Below are 18,625 nucleotides of genomic sequence, written 5' to 3' on the forward strand. Positions count from 1 at the left end.
GGGCAAACAGGAGCAAGTCTTAGGTGTGGTGCTCAGTTTGGTGATCCCATCCACCCAGTACCAGCAACATGCTGCTGTGAGAAACTGATCAAAAATTACAAAATAATCCCCCACCAATGTCTTTAAAAAGGATAAACTAGATTTAAGTTTTTGTTTTTAAGCTGTATGTGCACCACAGAGTAATGGCAGAATCTTTTCACGTCATTGTTTTTAGTTTTTAATGAGAACAAAATTGCATTCGAGAGAGAAAAAATATAAATAAAATGGAAGGCAGCAGAAAGAGTAAAAAAAAAATACATATGATTGTATTCTGGTACGAAGCCACAGCTTCACAAACATCTTTGTCCCCTTAGAATAACAGATTTGACTTGGATGTTAGAATGTAATGTTTTTGGGAGTTTTATACATAAACAGTAAAGTGTTAAAAGTCAACCAAATTATAGGATTTCAATATTTTCAATTGATAAAACATTTTATGGATGATTGAATTATTTAAAATGTGATTTTGACACTTGGGATTGTGATAATTTATTTTTGTTCAACCATAACACCATGGCTAAAGATATGCAAGCTGTTGTAACATAAGACAAATTGCAATAGGTCCAAATTAGGTTGTTGCAAAGTGTGCTGATGCTGTATACCGTCATTTCAGTCAACACAAGAAATAAGAAAATGTCACTTTGCAGCCTGCAGACTTTGCCACTGTACTAGCAAAACATGGAACATTTGCACAAGCTGAATAGCAGAAATAAATACTTGAACCAGATAAGTTGAACCTCTTAATGTCACAGAATCTGTATAAATCTAATCAAAAATCCCTATCTTAACGCATGCTAGTACCATTCAATCAGTGCCAGTGTTGTACCTCTTGTGATGTCATCAGCACAAAACAAAACTCAGTGCAGGGTTGACCTATCATGCCTTTATAACCTTTGTATTTCTGCTATAGAAATCCATACTTCTATGTCTAAATGTGTTTTTATGGTAAGATTAAAAAGTTACATCACTGGATATTAACTTTTCAGAAAAAGCAACGCGCTGTTACGCTTTAACACACAATTAAAAAACAAAAGGCAGGGAGTTGGTTCGTGTTTCTTGGGTACGCCCCTTCCCCGGCTTTACGCAGCGGGATGAGAGGAGACACGCAGGTACACTGGAGGTGCTCATTAGCAGGAGGTGCAGTTGTTGCTCTTTGAAGCGCAAAAACCCCAGTAGCAGCAACGGACAGAGGAGTTCTGGAAGACAAGGTGGATACGGCGCGGCGCAAGGTGAGGATACATTAGCCTGAAATGGAGTAAATTCAGTTTTGATCGCTTGGTGGTCGCGGATGGATTGTAGAGCGCAGCGATGCGTTTCCTGGTATTTTAAAAGTGATTGTTCTCAAACTGTGGTACACGTACCACTAGTGGTACATGGACTGCCCTTAGTGGAACTCAAGTATTGACGGTTGTGTAGTGGAGGACAGTGATCACTGATGGCTATTCTTTAATTCTCTTGAGTAGAAATTTGGATTTGGATATCAAAACAAACTTCAAAATCAGTTGTTTTGCTTGGTAGTTGGGCTAAATGTTGTTAGCAATGCAAGCTAACAAGATAATTGTCAGATTTTTGTTGTACACAGACACTGCAGCAACATGCTCAGTAAAATAAGTTATTTAAAAAAAATAATGAGATTAAAGTCAACGAAAAAGATTTATTATTTTCTCCAACTTCGCCTCTTGGAAGTATGACCCATATTTTTTAAGATTTATCACAAAAATATCAATTACATTCTTCAATCAGTCATGCAGCGACAATGAACACATTTTTCTGTCTCTTCTCATTTTCAACAACAAACTGAAAAACTTGTATTTCATCTTGCGCCATTTTAAAATGTCCACTAAGGCGAGACTGGAGATTTACTGAGGAGGTTCAAGTTTTACTGCTGCCATTTAAAATCAGGTAATTTTTTCAGCTGTAAGTTTCCAATGCATGGTCTGCTTTAATTATACCAATAAATACAATTAAAAACCAAACAAGGTCAATCATAAGCTGGGCTTCTGTGGAGGGAGGAGCTGATTTGAATTAGAAAGGCAGGATGGCTACTTTAAGAGGAACATTTTAATTGTTAAGGTTTTCTCTCATGACACTGTGTCACTTTCCAACAAAATTGCTTGACAGGGAAGGAGAAGCAACAATTCTCAACAAAAGTAGATTTCCTGCATGTTGGAGATGTTTCTTTGCTCCAACTCAGCTGAATTAGCAGCTGAATTACCTCCTTGTTATGTTGTAAAATTCTGCAGAGGCCTGATTATGAAATATTATGATACAGGAGATGAGTTGGACATCAGCACCGAACTTTAAGAATCGCATAGAAATGTAATTCAATTTCAATTTTGTCCACAAAAAATTTTTCCTGCAAAAGTTAATCTTCAAAACTTTACCTTCCAAAGTTTCCCTGCAAAGATGGCGACCTCCTGTTGACACAAGCTAAAAACAATTAGCAACGTATCGAGTCAAGCGGCTCTTAGCCAATCAAATTAAGTCCCTTTGATCACGTGACACTAGTGCGCTGGGATTCACTGGCGGATTGCTGCCGCCATCATTTTTACTGCCGAATTCAAAACAATAACAATAAAATAATCATGCATAGAATAAAAACTAAACATTATAAATTGAATGGGTAAAAAAAAGTTACAGAAATAAAGTTGGTTAGTTGATTGAGTTAACTAGTTGCTGTGGCTTGTCCGATCATAACCTGTTAACATTTTGGTGCTGACCCGTGACATATGACCCAATTATGACAGACCTGAACCTGCAAACCAGAAGGTAAAGCCATGAAAATCAACATCAAACAAAACACCCCAGGCAGGGGGGGGGGGGGGGGTCAAAATGCATATTTGTGTTTTAGTTATTTTAGTTTGACAGCTGGAGCATAAAAATTGCTCAAAATCCTTGTTTTTATGCAGCTAAAATTATTAAAATTCCTTAAGTTAATTTCCAGGCGATTTTATATGATTTTGTGAATTAATTAAAGCAGAATATTCTTTCTGTTTCTTAAGCAAAGTTGCACAATGTTTTTCTTCAACAGTTCAACTCAACCAATTGAATCTTCTTTGGATTTTATGTGATTTTTTCTGCAACCCTAAATTTCTAAAATTGTGATCCAATTTCAAAGAATTCTACACAACTTTTTCATTTGAACATTTTACATGAATCTAAGTTCAATGTGAAGTTTTTTATATATATATATATATATATATATATATATTTTAACCCTCTGTGAGTTTCCCCCTTGCGCTCTGATCCCTCTCTGTGTGTGGTTTCCACCTTGCTTTTGCAACACATTCCACGGGCGTCGGTCTACATTATTATGCCGTGAATTAGAGCTGCACCTTTTAATCAGACAGATGTTGCGCTAAACAAAAGAACTTCCACGCTCGTCTTTGTTGTTTTTAAATGTGGTTATTTTCCGCTGAGTCAACCTACAATAATTGAAATCGTTAGGATGTTTCCCAAAGTAACACGCGCCACAAATACAGGTTGGTTCTCTGGGTTTTCTATGAAGTCTGTTCAAGAAGTAGCACTTCTTCCTAATTACAGTGTACAGTGTGGAGGCACTTTCCGACTCCAGAGTCGTTTAAAATCATCCTTATGGCCCCGCACAAAAGTATTTATACCCTGTGCTGCATCCTGAGTCATTGATATATTTTCTTGTGATTTTATGTGATTGACAAGCACAAGTGTGTATAATTTTTAACTGGAAGAAATCTAACATTAACCAGGGAAACCACATTGCAAAAATACAAAATCTTAGTATTTTTGCTGTAGTTACTACTGCAAATATCTTAGCACACTTGAAATAAGTAACATTTCTCAGCAAGATATAAGAGCTTATATTAAGTAAATAATTTCTTAATATTGATAATAGTATCAGATTCACTGGCTTTTTTTTTTACTTATAACATGGGAAAATGTCTTGTCGTAAGAAGTAATCTGCCAGAAGAACTAGTAATTATTAGGGAATTATTTACTTAAAAGCAGCTTGTATATCTTGCTGAAAAGTTATTTGTAAGTTAGTTTTGTCTTATTTCAAGTGTACTAGAAGTAGACCAAAAATACATGGTAAGATTTTGTGTTTTTGCAGCTCAATTCCCTTTTTAAATTACCTTATTAGTACTTAGCTAGTATTTATTAGCATACTGTGTAATATTGGAAGGTCAGAAAAGACAGTCCAATCCCTACGGTGAAACACGGTGGTGGCAGCATCATGCATTACGATCATAACTCCATTTTTTTGCTTATCGTTCAGATATTAAAGATTTAATAACTATGTGGTTGTAACCCAACTTAAAATGTGAAAAAGTTCATAGTGGTTACTATTACAGTAGCTTTTGATTTGTTTAGAATCTTTTTTGTTTCCCTAAAGCTTTTGACAATCTGATAAAATGGTAAAATAGTTGGAAATCACTCATGTCTTTGAACACTTTATTCTGAAGCACTTCAGTGATCTTGTGACAGGCAAAAACGACACTAGAAAAAGTAACTGGCTGTGCTTAGAAAGCAGAATTAAAAGTATAAACAACATTTTTTCCCCCCTTCCTGACTGGATTACAAAGGTTAAGCAAAGAAAGTTAGCTGAGCTCACAACCCGACCGCATAACTCCATCTGTCAGCTCTGTTTACTTTCTGGTCGTTGTTGGCCACACATTAGAGTTTGAGGAGCTGCAGATTACGTCTGATTAACTCCGGCTGCTGATACGTTCTGGCCATAATATCCTGGCTGCCACTCAGCTGAACACACAGAGGTAGGCAAAGAGGACAGACGTGCCAGGGAGGCCCTGTGTGTGTGTGTGTGTGTGTGTGTGTGTGTGTGCGTGTGTGTGTGTGTGTGTGTGTGTGTGTGTGTGTTTCTGAGACAGAGATAGAATTGTGTGCAGGACGGAACGTCGCTTTAAGAGGAGACTCAATGTCTCCGATAGAGATCTGCATAGCGGACGTGGCGACGGCTAGCCGAGGAGACCAGAGACGATAAGCATCGTCACAGGACATGGACGCACCGTGGAAAAACTCTCTGCTACGACCTGATGACAAGAGATTTCATTTTTCTCCACTGGAGAAGCAGTTTAAGACATGCACGCTTGCAGTGGGAGGCAGATGGGCGTGCCTATGTAGAAGGAATATGAACACACACACAGTACACACACCTGTCTTAGAAGTTGGCAGCTTCTTCACAAGCATTCCTCTGGGTCCCTCTGCCATCCACCAGTTCACCAAATTAACCTGTTCAGCTGTATTTCAGTAAAAAAGGGAAGTTCTCCTGAATGAAATATGTTCATGTTATATTTTTATTAGATATGATCCATCAAGTCTGGGGAAAGTTTTTAATAGCGCAAACCCATCTTAGTAAATACAAGACAAAAATCTACTGTGAGTTTGAATAGTTGTACATTTTTTTCCACTTTAAAACCCACAAACTTCAGTGTGTTTTATTGGAATTAAATGTGAAAATCCAACAAGTAGTAGTGTAAGACAAATACGACCAATAAACTAAAACAGTGGTGTTAAATACAGACTTATTTTGTACGTCTTTGCCAGTTATGAATATGTTCAGAGTGATTTTTTTCGGCTCGTTCTTCTGACCCGAACTCGGTCAGATTGGACGGAGAAAATCTTTTCAAGTGTAAAAGGTGTGGTGATGCAGACCCTGTTACTCAGAGACCCCTAAATATAATCCAGTGCCACCAACTATATTTAGAAGTCACATAATTAGCAAATAGTATAAAGAATATCAATTTGTGAAGAACTGAATTTTTTGAGTGCCAAAAATAAAAAATGCTTTTGAAGATAAGAGGGTGAAGTCATTGAGTAGTTTATGGCTTAAACAAGATTTTCAATAAAAATTGGTTAAGATGTAAATATCATCTTCTATAATAGCTTCATTATTTAGGGTTTGTAAGAAACCCAAAGCAAAAAAACACTGTTGATTTTAGTATTCATTAATTCCAAGTCATGTTATTTATTCTTATTAAGATATTGTGGCGATATAGTAAAATGTATTCGTAGTAAAATTGTGTTTTTATTAAGTAGTGTTAGTTGTGCACTTTGTAAAATTTGATTACCGACTCAGAGGAGACAAATACAAAAGCATTTCACTTTTTTCCCTATTTTTATTTAAAAACAAAATTAAATTCTTTCATTTTCAATGCACATTTGTGACCTACATTTTTGTCTGTCTAGAAAACAAATAAATACACACAATGTGGAAAAAGGTCGAGGATACAAGGTCTGCAAGGTGCTGTTTACACTAACTCACCAATTAAATGCCTGTTTCACACGCATTCCTCAGAACTCCTTCCCCCAAGCTTATCAGATTCAACCTTCTTCCCGCTTTACGGCCTAGTCAAAACAATTTCATGTGCTTACTCTTGTTTTTTAGTGGGTGAAATGTTGTAAGCAGTCAGCTTTGATTGCTGAAATTGTTTTTTTCACACATGAAGGGAGATGAAATGATTTGGTTAATTTTACTTGTAGATTTCATTGAGAAAGTCATGCTAATAGTACTGTGATGGTTTCAGAAAGAACAAAAACATTTATTTTATGTTTATTTCTCTGAGCTTTCATCATGTTTTCTTGTTTGTGACTGCAGGTGTCCCAACATGTACCGTGACATGAACGCTGTCCTTCTGTTCATTTTCCTGCTCCTTCAAGGTTGGTTGATGGATTATAATGTTTTACATGTTATTATTGTCTGGTATCCTAACGGAGGAATGGTTTACATCATGGACGTCACTGATGTCCACTGATGTGGACGTCACTGATGTCCACTGATGTGGACGTCACTGATGTCCACTGATGTGGACGTCACTGATGTCCACTGATGTGGACGTCACCATCAGTGATGTCACTGATGGTGACAATCTTCTGAAGAACAGGAGAAATAATCTGCAACTTCAAGATGTGTATTTGGCCCAAATAGTGGAATTGCTTCTTCTGCATGCTATCATGCGCTAAAGAGTAATAAATGTTTGATTTTGGATGTTTTTCATCAAATCATAAAAGAAGTGCATATGTACAAACCCAATTTACTCTGATACCACAAAATAAAATCTAGTACAACAATGCCCTTCCTGATTAAATCACCCAATTAGTAAACAGAATCATGTCGGAGCATAGTAAAGAACAAACAGCATCATGAAGACCAAGAAAAAAACCAAAGTAGGTCAGGAATAAAGTTTGATGCTGGGATAGGTCATACAACAAAATCATTAAAGACTGCATCACATTTCAGATGATTTCCTGCACGTTTATTGTTTTCCGAGAAAAAAAAGAGTCAGTTTTCTTTGCTGTTAGCTAGTGTGCTACCTTTACCTTCCCTCAACTGAGCAACATTTTTGATATCAAGATGTGCAAAGAAGTTACAGAAGTGACAAAGCAACATTTTGCCTCATCTTCGCAGCTCCAGAAGTATTCAATATTGGTATTTGCCTGAGGGAAAAGGAGGGATTTAGAGCCGAATATAATCTTGAAGTTGTTTTAAAAAATGACAGCTTTAGCAGCAGGTATAGAATTTATGGTGGGTCATTTGAAGACTTTGAACTTTTCAAAACCAGACCCTCTTCTGTGAGTCTGCTGCCAACATAGAAATAATTCAGATCTAGAAAATTGGATGTAGGACAAAGGTGTTTTTTTTAAAGGTAAAACTGTAGAGCACAAAGTTCCCAGACTTACGTGGAATTGATGTGAAATCCACTGCAATTATTTCTGCAGACATTAAAGACACAAGAGGACAGACGGTGAACAGACAAGCTTTTTGTTCTGAGCTCTGAGGCCTCACTGACCGTGACAAAGCTGCCCGCCGCGGCCCCTGAGCTTCCACTTTGAATGATGTTGGAATCGGGGTCAGTGTGGGGAAGAGGTCGGAGCCGCTGCTGGTGGTGCTTCCCTCTAACTGTCGCTGGCTCTTCTAGTCACCTGAACTGATGGTTTATGGCATTTTAGGAAGACTAATGTCATGGACAGTGCAGTCAGACATTATTATTATTGTCATCATGACTGTTATGTAATGTGTTTTCTTTCCTTTTACCACTAGCCGCTAGCTCAGTTATACTCCTTTTTATTAGTTCCTTGCTTTTCCCGCTGTTGGATCTTTGTCTTTGTTCATTGTTCTGGGCTTTTCTCCAAGTCGTCCCCGTTATTCAGGCTGTTTTTCTAGACTTCCTGTGTTTTCAGCCACACTTTGGTTTCTGTTTGATTGTTTTGAGTTTGATTAGTTTTTCACCTGCATACCCTTAAGAAACAAAATTATATGGCAGTTTATGGGAAAATATCATTTAGGTCTGTCGGAAAAGAATATGTTGGTAATCGAGTACGGAATATATTTACGATTATCCGAGGAATCGGATCTCTCGCTCCCTGCTTCTCTTTGCCATTCCTACCGTTCGCTCCAAAACTGTGACGACACGATTCAGATGCCGCAAAACCAACCATCGCACCACAAAATTCAACAATCCTTATTCAGACCTCAACAAATTTGACACAAAAACTCCAAGACAGTGTTTTTGTGTCACCATTTTGGGGAAATGGTGGTTCAGACACAAATATCTAATGAGTTTTAATTCTATATTACATGTTCAAATTAAAGTTTGATTTTTATCCTTACCTTTATGTCCCATGTCCCTCCCAGTCACACAGGCGGCCTCTGTGCAGGAGATCCAGACCAGCCATGAGAACATAGCAAAAATCAACTCGGCAGCAGAAAGTGAGTATTTAATGCAGTAAAAATATAAAAATATGTGGTGAATGTTAAACCTTTAAATGTAGAGAACAAAACGTGGAGGTTGAGCTGAATGGCATCCAATTAAAATGCCATTTGTAGAGAAGTTTGAAAGTTTTGAACATGCAAGAACAAAACCAAAACCGCATCTCAAATTCAAAAGTAAGCAACAAGTAAAAAAAAATACAGAAAGAGGCATTCAAGTTTAGATGAGAGACAAAAACAGGGCCAGCGATTTCTCCCTCTGCTCCATCGTTCAGGTGACTCTTGACACCTTCATCTGTCGTCAAATAAGAATAATTCATTCAGTTTTTCTGGCTTTTGTGCTGCTATTTGTTTTATTTAATAAATAAGCTGATTTGGGTCAATAAAAACATATTTAAGAAAATAAAAGTGTATCTACAAAATCTACTGGAAAATACTTTTTGTGAATTAAACTTAGTACAGCATTGAAAGCTCTGATCATACTGTTAAGATTAGCTCTATTTATATAATTAAAACTACTGAAACATGTGAAAATTGATTCAAAAGTGAATTTAATGAGCAAAATGTCCCAGTGGCCTCGATGTTGAAGACTCTCTTTACCGCCAGCAGCACAATAACGGCAGCGTTTCGGCTCACTGGACCGTGAAACGAACACGAATGTGTGAGGAAGTTGATTTAATGCAGGAATGTCTACATGGAAACTACTTTTGTGTGTTTTTTGTGTTCATGGGAAGTGATGCAGTGCTCAGCAGTCTTAGACGTCCTCTTCCTCATGGACGGCTCCTACAGCATCGGGAAGGGGACCTTCGAGAGGGCCAAGCATTACGCAGTCAAGCTTTGTGAAGCCCTGACCGTTGCTCCGGATAAGGTTTGCTTCCCATCCAAACTTTGTTTACTTCCTCATGCTCTACATCAAAATTGATCAACATCCCTTTTTTTTTTGCTCTGGATGGGTGCAGGTGCGAGTCGGTTTGATTCAGTTTGGCTCCGTTCCTCGCCTCGAGTTTTCTTTGGACTCGTTCTCCACCAAGCAGGAGCTGAAGAAGCACCTGAAGAAGATTTCATACAGGTGTGTGAAAACCTCTGGTTTGCCTCCGTTCCTTCCCTAGAAGCAAAGATAGCAGCTGAGTTGGAGGAAGTAAGAGTCCTCACTCTGTTCTTTTTTTTTTTTTTGTGTCGCCAGCAAGCAGCCACACATTCATTTGGCATTTTTCCAATTACAAAAGTCTTTTTTTTTTTGTTTTTGTCAAGAAAACGATCTATGTTCTGGTATCTGAGCCTCATGGTTCCTGTTGACGCATATTCACATGCTGATGTGTCTTTTTGTTCACTGAAGGCGGCCTGTTCTTTTTTTCAAACATTCACTCCTGCTTTTTGGAAGAAAATAGCTTTTATTGGACACCTGTTTGTTTTGGGTTCTGTGTGGTTGGCCTGATTTTTGCTATTTTGTCGTGATACGTAACCATGGCAACAGCATGGTTTAACACCAGGGAGCAGCTGATCCATGTGGGAAAACCTGAATTTATTGAATTTCCCTTTTGGGATAAAAAAAAAAGTATTTTTGAATTTAAACTTGATTAATTCTGTTTAAACCGTTCTCTTCTCAGAGGAGGCAGCACCCAGACGGGCCAGGCTCTGAAATACGTCCTGAAGAAAGGTTTTCCGGGCGGCCGTAACTCCTCCAGCGTCCCGCGCGTCGCCATCCTCCTGTCCGACGGCCGGTCTCAGGGCAGCGTGGTCCAGGCCGCTGCACAGCTGAAGCAGACGGGCGTCGTTTTGTTTGCCGTCGGTTTGCGGTACCCAAAGTAAGGATAATGATTATTTATTAATCATCATCATAAAAAAAGTCATTTTTTTTAAACCTTTCCACACACAAGTACAAAAGAAACACACACTATGCTTAAAAAAAACATAACGAAAAAAGCAAAAAACAAGATAAAACTAATAGAGAAATATTTAAATTTCTGTCCAAAGAAAAGAGCACAAAGTGTAAATCAGAAAAAAGTGTAGAATCTTTCCTGTGTATTTTTCTCAACTTTTATCAGTGTGTCTGTAGAAAAACTCATAAAAGAAAACATAATCAAACCTTCATTTTTATATTTTTACTTATTTAAATAGTGAAAAACAAAGATTTAACTCCTCACAACACACCTGAACAGCTGTGCTTCTTGCTTTTGGTTTTTTTTTAAAACAAACCTTTCTCTCTTATCTAAAAGTTTTCCTTTAATTTTAAACCACTTCTATATTCACCTTGGAAAGAGATCACTGCAAGCTTTGCACATGATCATAAAGTTTTATGTGGTGTAAAAAATATTCAACTAGTTGGAGGAAAATAACCATCGCGTGCAAAGACACTTTCAAGGACGTGCGATAATTTGCGATGAAGTTTCAAAACCAGCTAACTCGGTTTGTTTCACAGATGGGAAGAGTTGCACTCTCTTGCCAGTGAGCCAGTGGAAAGTCACGTCTTCTTGGCCGATCACTTCCACGACGCCGTTAACGGCTTGTCCACGACGCTGAGCACGCTGTCTTTCTGCAGCGCTACACCGGCAGGTGGGAGTCGTTTCCGAATATGAATCACTACAGACCTTTCCCTTCACTTGGTTGGGTTTGATCCGTCGTTGCGTTTCCTCCCTTTCATCAACCGATCCTCGGTGTTTCGCCTCTCTCGCTCGTCGTGTCCCGTCTTGTCCTGCAGGCTGTCAGGCCGAGTCCTTCCCCTGTGAGAGGAAGACACTGGAGACGGTGAAAGAGCTGCAGGGGAATTTCATGTGCTGGAAAGGCTCCAAGGGATATTCCCCATACACGTCTCTCTGCCCGTTCTACAGGCAAGAATGAAAACTTTTTTCACTCAAATAAAAATAATTTTAAAAACTCTTCACAGTTTGATTTTTGTTGAGAACCGTAATTATAGGCTTGAAAAATATTTCTGGTTATTCCTTAAAATTTCAAGAAAAGTCATCTGTAATTGTGTGTTGGAACGAAAAGGATAAATTATTTAAGCAGTTTTATAAATAAAAATTGTGTTTCTATTCAGCCTTCATAATAAAATCCACTAATTAATTGCTTTTGAGCCTCTGACTAAGTGTCTTTAGTCAGAGGCTTCTCCAAATTCACTGTAACACAGACTGCTACAAGACATCTTTCCTGCCATTACCATCTACAATAACTCTGAAGAATTTGAGTTAATACGAGTTTCAACATTTAATCCCCATCTGGGATCAATAAATTGTTTGTGAATTGAATTAATTCAAAAGTCAAAGTTCGTTTTTTCCAGGGGCCCTATTCTCCTTCCGTAGAAACTTTCTGCTTTAACTAATCAAAGTGTACCTGTTTTGCAGGTACAGTAAAGTTTACAAGACACACCAGACCGTCTGCCATAGGACCGTTTGTTCAGGTGAACTTATCCTCTCCTTCCTTTGCCTCCTGCTGCTGTTTACCCTCCTCGATGGTGCTGACCTTCTCCTCATCATCACTAGATCCCTGCGACTCTCAGCCCTGTCTCAACGGGGGAACCTGTGTATCACAAGGTCTAGAGCGCTACCACTGTGTGTGTCCACCGGGCTATGGATCAGACCCACACTGTGGTCAGTAAAATCCCGGGCTCAGAGTCTTTTGTTATCAAACTAATTTAACCATAAATCCTTAGAGGTGGGTGAAGTACCTGAAGATTGTAACACTATGTCAACGTATTTTTACTCAAGTAAAAGTAGAAAGTACCCAATATTTGGTAAAAATATTTAGAAATTACATAATCTAATGGACCAAAATATAAAGTTAAGTGGAAATTTTGGTATTCTAAGGATAAATATGATAATAATTCATGTATCAGAAAATAACAAAATCAGAAAAAATATTTTTTTTCCAAATCGGTTTCTTTCAATAAAAAAAAAAAAAAAAAAAAAAGCTTAAAAAACTTTTACAAAAACTGCAGGTGTGTGTCTGGTGAATGTTTGGTTAAAACACGTCTGTTTTTCATTCAGTGGGTAGAAAACTAAGAGAAGCGATACGTCATAATTAAATGACTCGAGTAAAAGTAAAAAGAGCAGCCCCGTAAAAAAGTTACTCAAATAAAAGTAACTAGTTACTTCTGACCTCTGATGCTTCCCCAGCTCCTGCTTTGTCCTTGGACTGCTCCATTGATTTGCTTTTCCTGCTGGAGGGCTCTGCGACGCTCACTTTAGAGGGCTTCCTCCGTCTCAAATCCTTCCTGAAGCGCTTCCTGCAGGCCGTCATCGGCTCCGACAGCCCCAGTAAAGTCGGCCTGGCCGTGTTCGGCGGGGAGACCAGAGTGGAAGCCCAGGTTGGGAGATTTAACGGAAACACCCGGAATCTCCTGAAGGCTGTGGATGCTCTGCAACCACCTGGCGGTTTGACCCTGACGGGCCAGGCGCTCCGACATGTGACCCGTCACGGCTTCGTGAGCGAGCCGGTGTTCGCCGACGTCTCGGATGACCTCCCCCGCGTGGTGGTGCTGCTCGCCGCCACACCTGCTGCTGATGACGTGGTGGAGGCCTCAAAATATGCGCGAGACAGAGAGATCTTCTTGATAGGGGTCGGGCCGGAAAGACTGAAGGCGGAGCTGAATAATATCACAGGAAATCCTCAGAGAACTCTGACGTACTCGTCGCCGGACAGGCTCATCGGGAAGATACCGGAGCTGAAGGCCAAGATCTGCAGCGTCGACACGCAAGGTAAACGCTGCCCAGAAAGGTAAAGATGTGCAAAAAGCCTAGACATGTTCTGTTTTTTTTTTGGGGGGGGGGGGGAAATTTAGAAACGTAACTTTTATTTATTAAACTTTTATTAAAAAATATGTTTTTTGCTTATTTATTTAAAACTCTCATCATGTCATGACAGTGTGGTATGAAACGCATGATCTGTGAAGAAAAAAAAAAATGTTCCTCTGCCTTCTCCCAGTGCTAACTACAGAAACCACCAATCAGAGCCTGGAGGAGTCTCAGCGTTGTCAATCATGCTTCAGTACGCGCTGCTCACACCCTCAACTTTGCTCTCTACGATGCTTCAGGTTATTCCTGACATCACAGCATGACACAAATGCTAAGCTAGTTAATGGCCATTAGCACATTTAGCAGCGTCTACATGAGCATGATTGGCAGCTTTAACACCTTCCTTCTGGCTCTGATTGGCTGTATCTAACTGGGAGTGATGCTTTTCTACATACAGCAGTGGCAGCACTAAGAGGAGGTGGAGGAGCTAGTTTGTTTTTTTCCAGATTTTCTGTACATTCTGCCGTTAAACTGGGTTAAATATGCAAAAAATAAATAAATTAAATAACATTTTTATAAGATACATGATGCAGCTTTAAGTCCAGATAAAATCAGTGTTATTAATCTCAAGCATTTCACAGCAACCTCCACATTGTTTCACATGTTTCACTGCTGGTAAACATATGAATAAACATATATATTTCTAATGTACTGAATATGGGGTGACACTGATTTAATGTTTAATCCATTGATTCCAGCTTGCGAACAGTTTTGTACTCGAGTCTCCCCTCAGTTTTCCATTTCTAGCTACATAAACTTTGTAGGTAGAAGGTTTGTGTATTCATGTTTATATTAAATGCTCCATCTTTTGTTTCCAGGATGTCTGGGTCAGGCGGTAGACCTGGTGTTCGCCCTGGATGCCTCCGTTGGAGTCGGCCGCGAGAACTTTGCCACGCTGCAGGACTTTGTGCGAAGCATCTCCGTCCAGTTTGACGTAAACCGCGACGTGGCTCAGGTCGCCCTGGTGGCCTACAACCGCAGAGCCACCACCGTTTTTGGCCTCGACGAGCACGAGTCCGGCTCTGCCATCCTCAAGGCCGTGGGGGAAGCCAGCTACATGGGCGGCGGGGTGTCGACCGGCGCGGCGTTGCTCCACATCTACTCCAAAGTCCTGACCGTAGCCAACGGCGCCAGGCCAGGCGTCAACAAGGCCGTGGTGGTGGTGACCGACGGCTCGGGCGGGGACGATGCCGTCGTCCCGGCTCAGAAGATAAGAGACAGCGGAGTTTCGGTTTTTGTGGTCGGCATTGGAGACATGCAGAGAGACAAAGTGTTGATGATCTCAGGTTCTGAGGAGTACATGATTTCTGCACCAAGTTATGAGGATCTCAAGTACTTTGAGGACGTGCTGGTTCAGATGGTGTGCTCAGGTAAAAATACTGAAAACCATTTGTTCACCTTAAGCTGCTAAAACAGATCTGATCTAATCACTATTATTGAATTTTGCATGATTAATTCTTGAAGCTATAAAGCCTCATGCAGCTCTACCCTCCCTCCACTGTGGCTCTAACAAAACAGAAACAGAAAACGGAAATGTTTTTGATTATGGACGCAATAAGCAGTTTTTCTGCAAGTTCTTATGCAAAAACTACAATAATATCTACAACAGGCATGAAACTATACCTATTTTTCTTCATTTTCCACCTAAAAATGCCAAGTTACTTGCTTTTCTGATCTGCTTGCATGAAAATAGTCGTTTTGTTTTTGTCAGAGGTGAGGAAACCTGTGAACCTGTGCAAGCCAAACCCGTGTATGCATGACGGCATCTGCGTCCTCTCAGGAGCCAGCTTCAGGTGTCGGTGCCACGGCTATGAAGGGCCACACTGCCAAAGACGTAAGTGCTGCTAACACTGCAAAAAACCCCGACTAAATCTTTTTTTTGATCTAGTTTCTAATGCAAATATCTCAGTACACTTGAAGTAAGACAAAACTAACAAGTAAGGAGCTTGTTTTTAGTTAATAATCTGTTTAAATTTATTAAAAAAGTAGCCAAATCATTTCACTTAAACGTGGAAAAGAATCGGTGAAATGATCTTTTAGTGGAACTAGTACTTTTTTTAAATCAGTATTGAGGAATTATTGACTTAAATGAATCTACTGAAAAGTTACTTGTAAGTTAGTTGGGTCTTATTTCAAGTGTACTATTTGTACTAGAAACTACCGGTAGGCAAAAAATATTTGGAAAGATTTTGTGTTTTTGCAGTGAATGAACTTCTTAATTATTTCTCAAATTCTTCAACATATTATATATAAGAGTGAGTAGAGTTTTGAAGTGGTGGCGTCACGTGTAAAGGGTCAATAACTCATCTGGAAATGGAAAATACTTCAAATTCCCGACTCCTCCAGATTATATATGTGTTGGACTTTAATATACTGTTGATAGTTTATAAATCACTGAACGGTTTAGCACCACAATACATTAAAGATCTGTTATTGCTGTACCAACCGTCTAGACCCTTCAGATCTTCTGGTTCTGCTCTGCATCCCCAGAACCAGAACCAGACGAGGAGAAGCAGCATTCAGCTTCTACGCACCACWAATTTGGAACAAACTTCCAGAAAACTGTAAAACAGCTGAAACACTGGGTGCCTTTAAATCTCTACTTAAAACCCACCTGTTTAGAGTTGCTTATGGCTAAATTAGGGTTAGAGTGCCGGTTTTGATGTCTTCTATGTTTTTATCTTTACTTTTTATTTATTTATTCTGTTTACGTTTTAATGATGTAAAGCCCATCAGAAAATGTCCTAGTTAAACAACGTTTAACTAAAGTCCTACGAGGTTTAGAGTCCCAGTTGCAACTAAAAACCTAGGTGTGAGAACCCTTGTTAGATGGCGTTCTAACTAAAACTCTGAGGTTTTAATGTTTTTATCGTTTTTGTTTTAAGGGCTGCACAGTGGCGCAGTTGGTAGAGCTGTTGCCTTGCAGCAAGAAGGCTCTGGGTTCGATTCCCGGCCCCGGTCTTTCTGCATGGAGTTTGCATGTTCTCCCTGTGCATGGTGGGTTTTCTCCAGGTACTCCAGTTTCCTCCCACAGTCCAAAAACATGACTGTCAGGTTAATTGGCCTCTCCAAATTGCCCCTAGGTGTGAGTGTGTGTGTGCATGGTTGTGTGTCTCTATGTTGCCCTGCGACAGACTGGCGAAGTGTCCAGGGTGACCCCGCCTCTCGCCCGGTACGCTAGCTGGAGATGCACCAGCAACCCTCCCGACCCCACCGAGGGACAAGGGTGTAAAGAAAATGGATGGATGGATGTTTTTGTTTTAATCTTTTTTAAAATCTTTTCTCTTTCTCACTGTTTACATGCTGTTTTTATTTTAATTATGTAAAGCACTTTGAAATGCCTTGCTGCTGAAATGTGCTATACAAATAAAATGTTATTGATTGATTGATGGAGCTAAAACTTTTGGCCTTGACTGCAGATATGAAGACCTGCTCTGCGCTTTTCTTTCTTTTCAGGAAGCGGTAAAAACTCATCCAGAGGGGATGTTCCAAAGCCTGCTGGTCTGAGGAAGAAGAGCAGACAGAGGAAGAGCCACCAGGAACTCCTGCGTCGTTACAAACTTCACCGCCGGAGACACGCTGCCTGACGACACAAAAAAACACACAAAACCAGGGATGTTTTTGGAGTACGGGAAAACCTGATGTTTACTTTTTTAGTATTTAAAGTTGGACTTTTTGTAAAGTTTTTTTTATCCCTTTATGTACTGACTGAATAATAATTGTGCTGTTTAAAAATATAAACTCTGTTAATAACATCACCTGTGTCCTGATTTTGTTCCTAACCCCAAACTTCACCTCAGCTCAGGCAGTCACGACGGAGCGTCATCCCAACTTTACACAACATAATTATGGCTGGATAAATATAAATAACCACTTCTTATTATGACTGTTAAACGTTTAAATATGGTTGGCTTTCTGGCACAGACCTGATTTACAGCGACGGTCCACAAAATGTCAGCAGGGTTCAGGTCACAGCTTTGGGGCGGCCATTAACAAAATGTGATGTGCGAGTTTGTACCCCACATTTCTGTCTGTTTCCCCCAACAATTAGTTTAGTAATTGATTATTCTATTAATCGAATAAAAAAATAAACATTACACAGTTTTATTTAGCCACTTACGCCTTTTTTATACAGTACTAGAAGATGCAACTAAACAAATAATTTAAGTAAATTTTTAACTAAGAAACTAAACATTTTATTGTCTGAAATGTAGCATTTCTTCAGTGAATTTGACCCAGGTGAAGCTAAAACTACAGTGGTGTGAAAAAGTGTTTGCCCCCTTCCTCATTCCCTGTTTTTTTGCATGTTTGTCACACTTAAGTGTTTCGGAACATCAAACCCATTTAAACAATAGTCAAGAACAACACAAGTAAACACAAAATGCAATTTGTAATTGAAGGTGTTTATTATTAAAGGAGAAAAAAAATCCAAACCATCATGGCCCTGTGTGAAAAGTGATTGCCCCCCTGTTAAAATATACTATAACTGTGGTTTTTAACACCTGAGTTCAATTTCTCTAGCCACACCCAGGCCTGATTATTGCCACACCTATTTTCAATCAAGACATCACTTAAATGGGAGCCGCCTGACACAGTAAAGTCCACCAAAAGATCCTTAAAAGCTACACATCATGCTGAGATCCAAAGAAATTCAGGAACAATTGAGAAAGAAAGTAATTAAGATCTATCAGACTGATAGATCTTAATTACTTTCTTTCTCAATTGTGACTTTAAAGTAAACAGGAAAAATGCAAAATATTTTGTATTTTGTCCCTAATATTTCAGGCAGGGTAAAAGCTACAATGGTGCTGACACCAGAAAACCATTCTATGACATCTTACCTTTACAGAGGTACCAAAAGTTTCTTATTAAATCTAATAGCTGTGAGGCTATAAGTGATTTACTTTTGTGTGTTTTTGTCAGGCGGAAATTTATTTATACCCCTTAGTGTGTAAGAGGTTAAGTGTGACAAACATGCAAAAAAACAGGAAATAAGGAAGGGGGCAAACTCTTTTTCACACCACTGTATATTTAGAGAAAATTGTGTTTTCCTCTAAAATGGAAAATTTATATAGGGTTTGTAAAGTTTAAATAT

At 39.2% G+C, this 18,625-nt stretch overlaps 1 protein-coding gene and 1 long non-coding RNA gene across 4 annotated transcripts; one reads left to right on the forward strand and one right to left on the reverse strand.

The window, feature by feature from the left end:
* The first annotated feature begins 1,078 nt into the window (after positions 1-1,078).
* vwa2 (von Willebrand factor A domain containing 2) lies at positions 1,079-17,274 on the forward strand. 3 transcript variants are annotated; one of them, XM_008436690.2, is made up of 14 exons: positions 1,079-1,268; positions 6,629-6,690; positions 8,666-8,740; positions 9,475-9,608; positions 9,700-9,809; positions 10,348-10,545; positions 11,160-11,293; positions 11,439-11,568; positions 12,082-12,137; positions 12,220-12,327; positions 12,853-13,434; positions 14,349-14,900; positions 15,242-15,364; positions 16,987-17,274. In XM_008436690.2, the coding sequence occupies exons 2-14, from the start codon at positions 6,639-6,641 to the stop codon at positions 17,115-17,117; spliced, it is 2,385 nt and encodes a 794-aa protein (XP_008434912.1). In that variant the 5' UTR covers positions 1,079-1,268; positions 6,629-6,638; the 3' UTR covers positions 17,118-17,274. The 3 variants fall into 3 exon arrangements, with proteins under 3 accessions (XP_008434912.1, XP_008434914.1, XP_008434913.1); XM_008436692.2 differs by lacking the exons at positions 11,160-11,293; positions 11,439-11,568; XM_008436691.2 differs by lacking the exons at positions 1,079-1,268; positions 6,629-6,690 and having other exon boundaries at positions 8,664-8,740; positions 9,471-9,608.
* Positions 7,272-7,874, reverse strand: LOC103481290 (uncharacterized). Its single transcript, XR_536258.1, has 2 exons — positions 7,711-7,874; positions 7,272-7,467 (listed from the first exon to the last, which is right to left on the reverse strand). It is a non-coding gene; the product is annotated as an uncharacterized LOC103481290 (long non-coding RNA).
* Positions 17,275-18,625: the final 1,351 nt, after the last annotated feature.

The sequence above is a fragment of the Poecilia reticulata genome, linkage group LG19, assembly GCF_000633615.1.
Source record: "Poecilia reticulata strain Guanapo linkage group LG19, Guppy_female_1.0+MT, whole genome shotgun sequence".
NCBI lineage: Eukaryota > Metazoa > Chordata > Actinopteri > Cyprinodontiformes > Poeciliidae > Poecilia > Poecilia reticulata.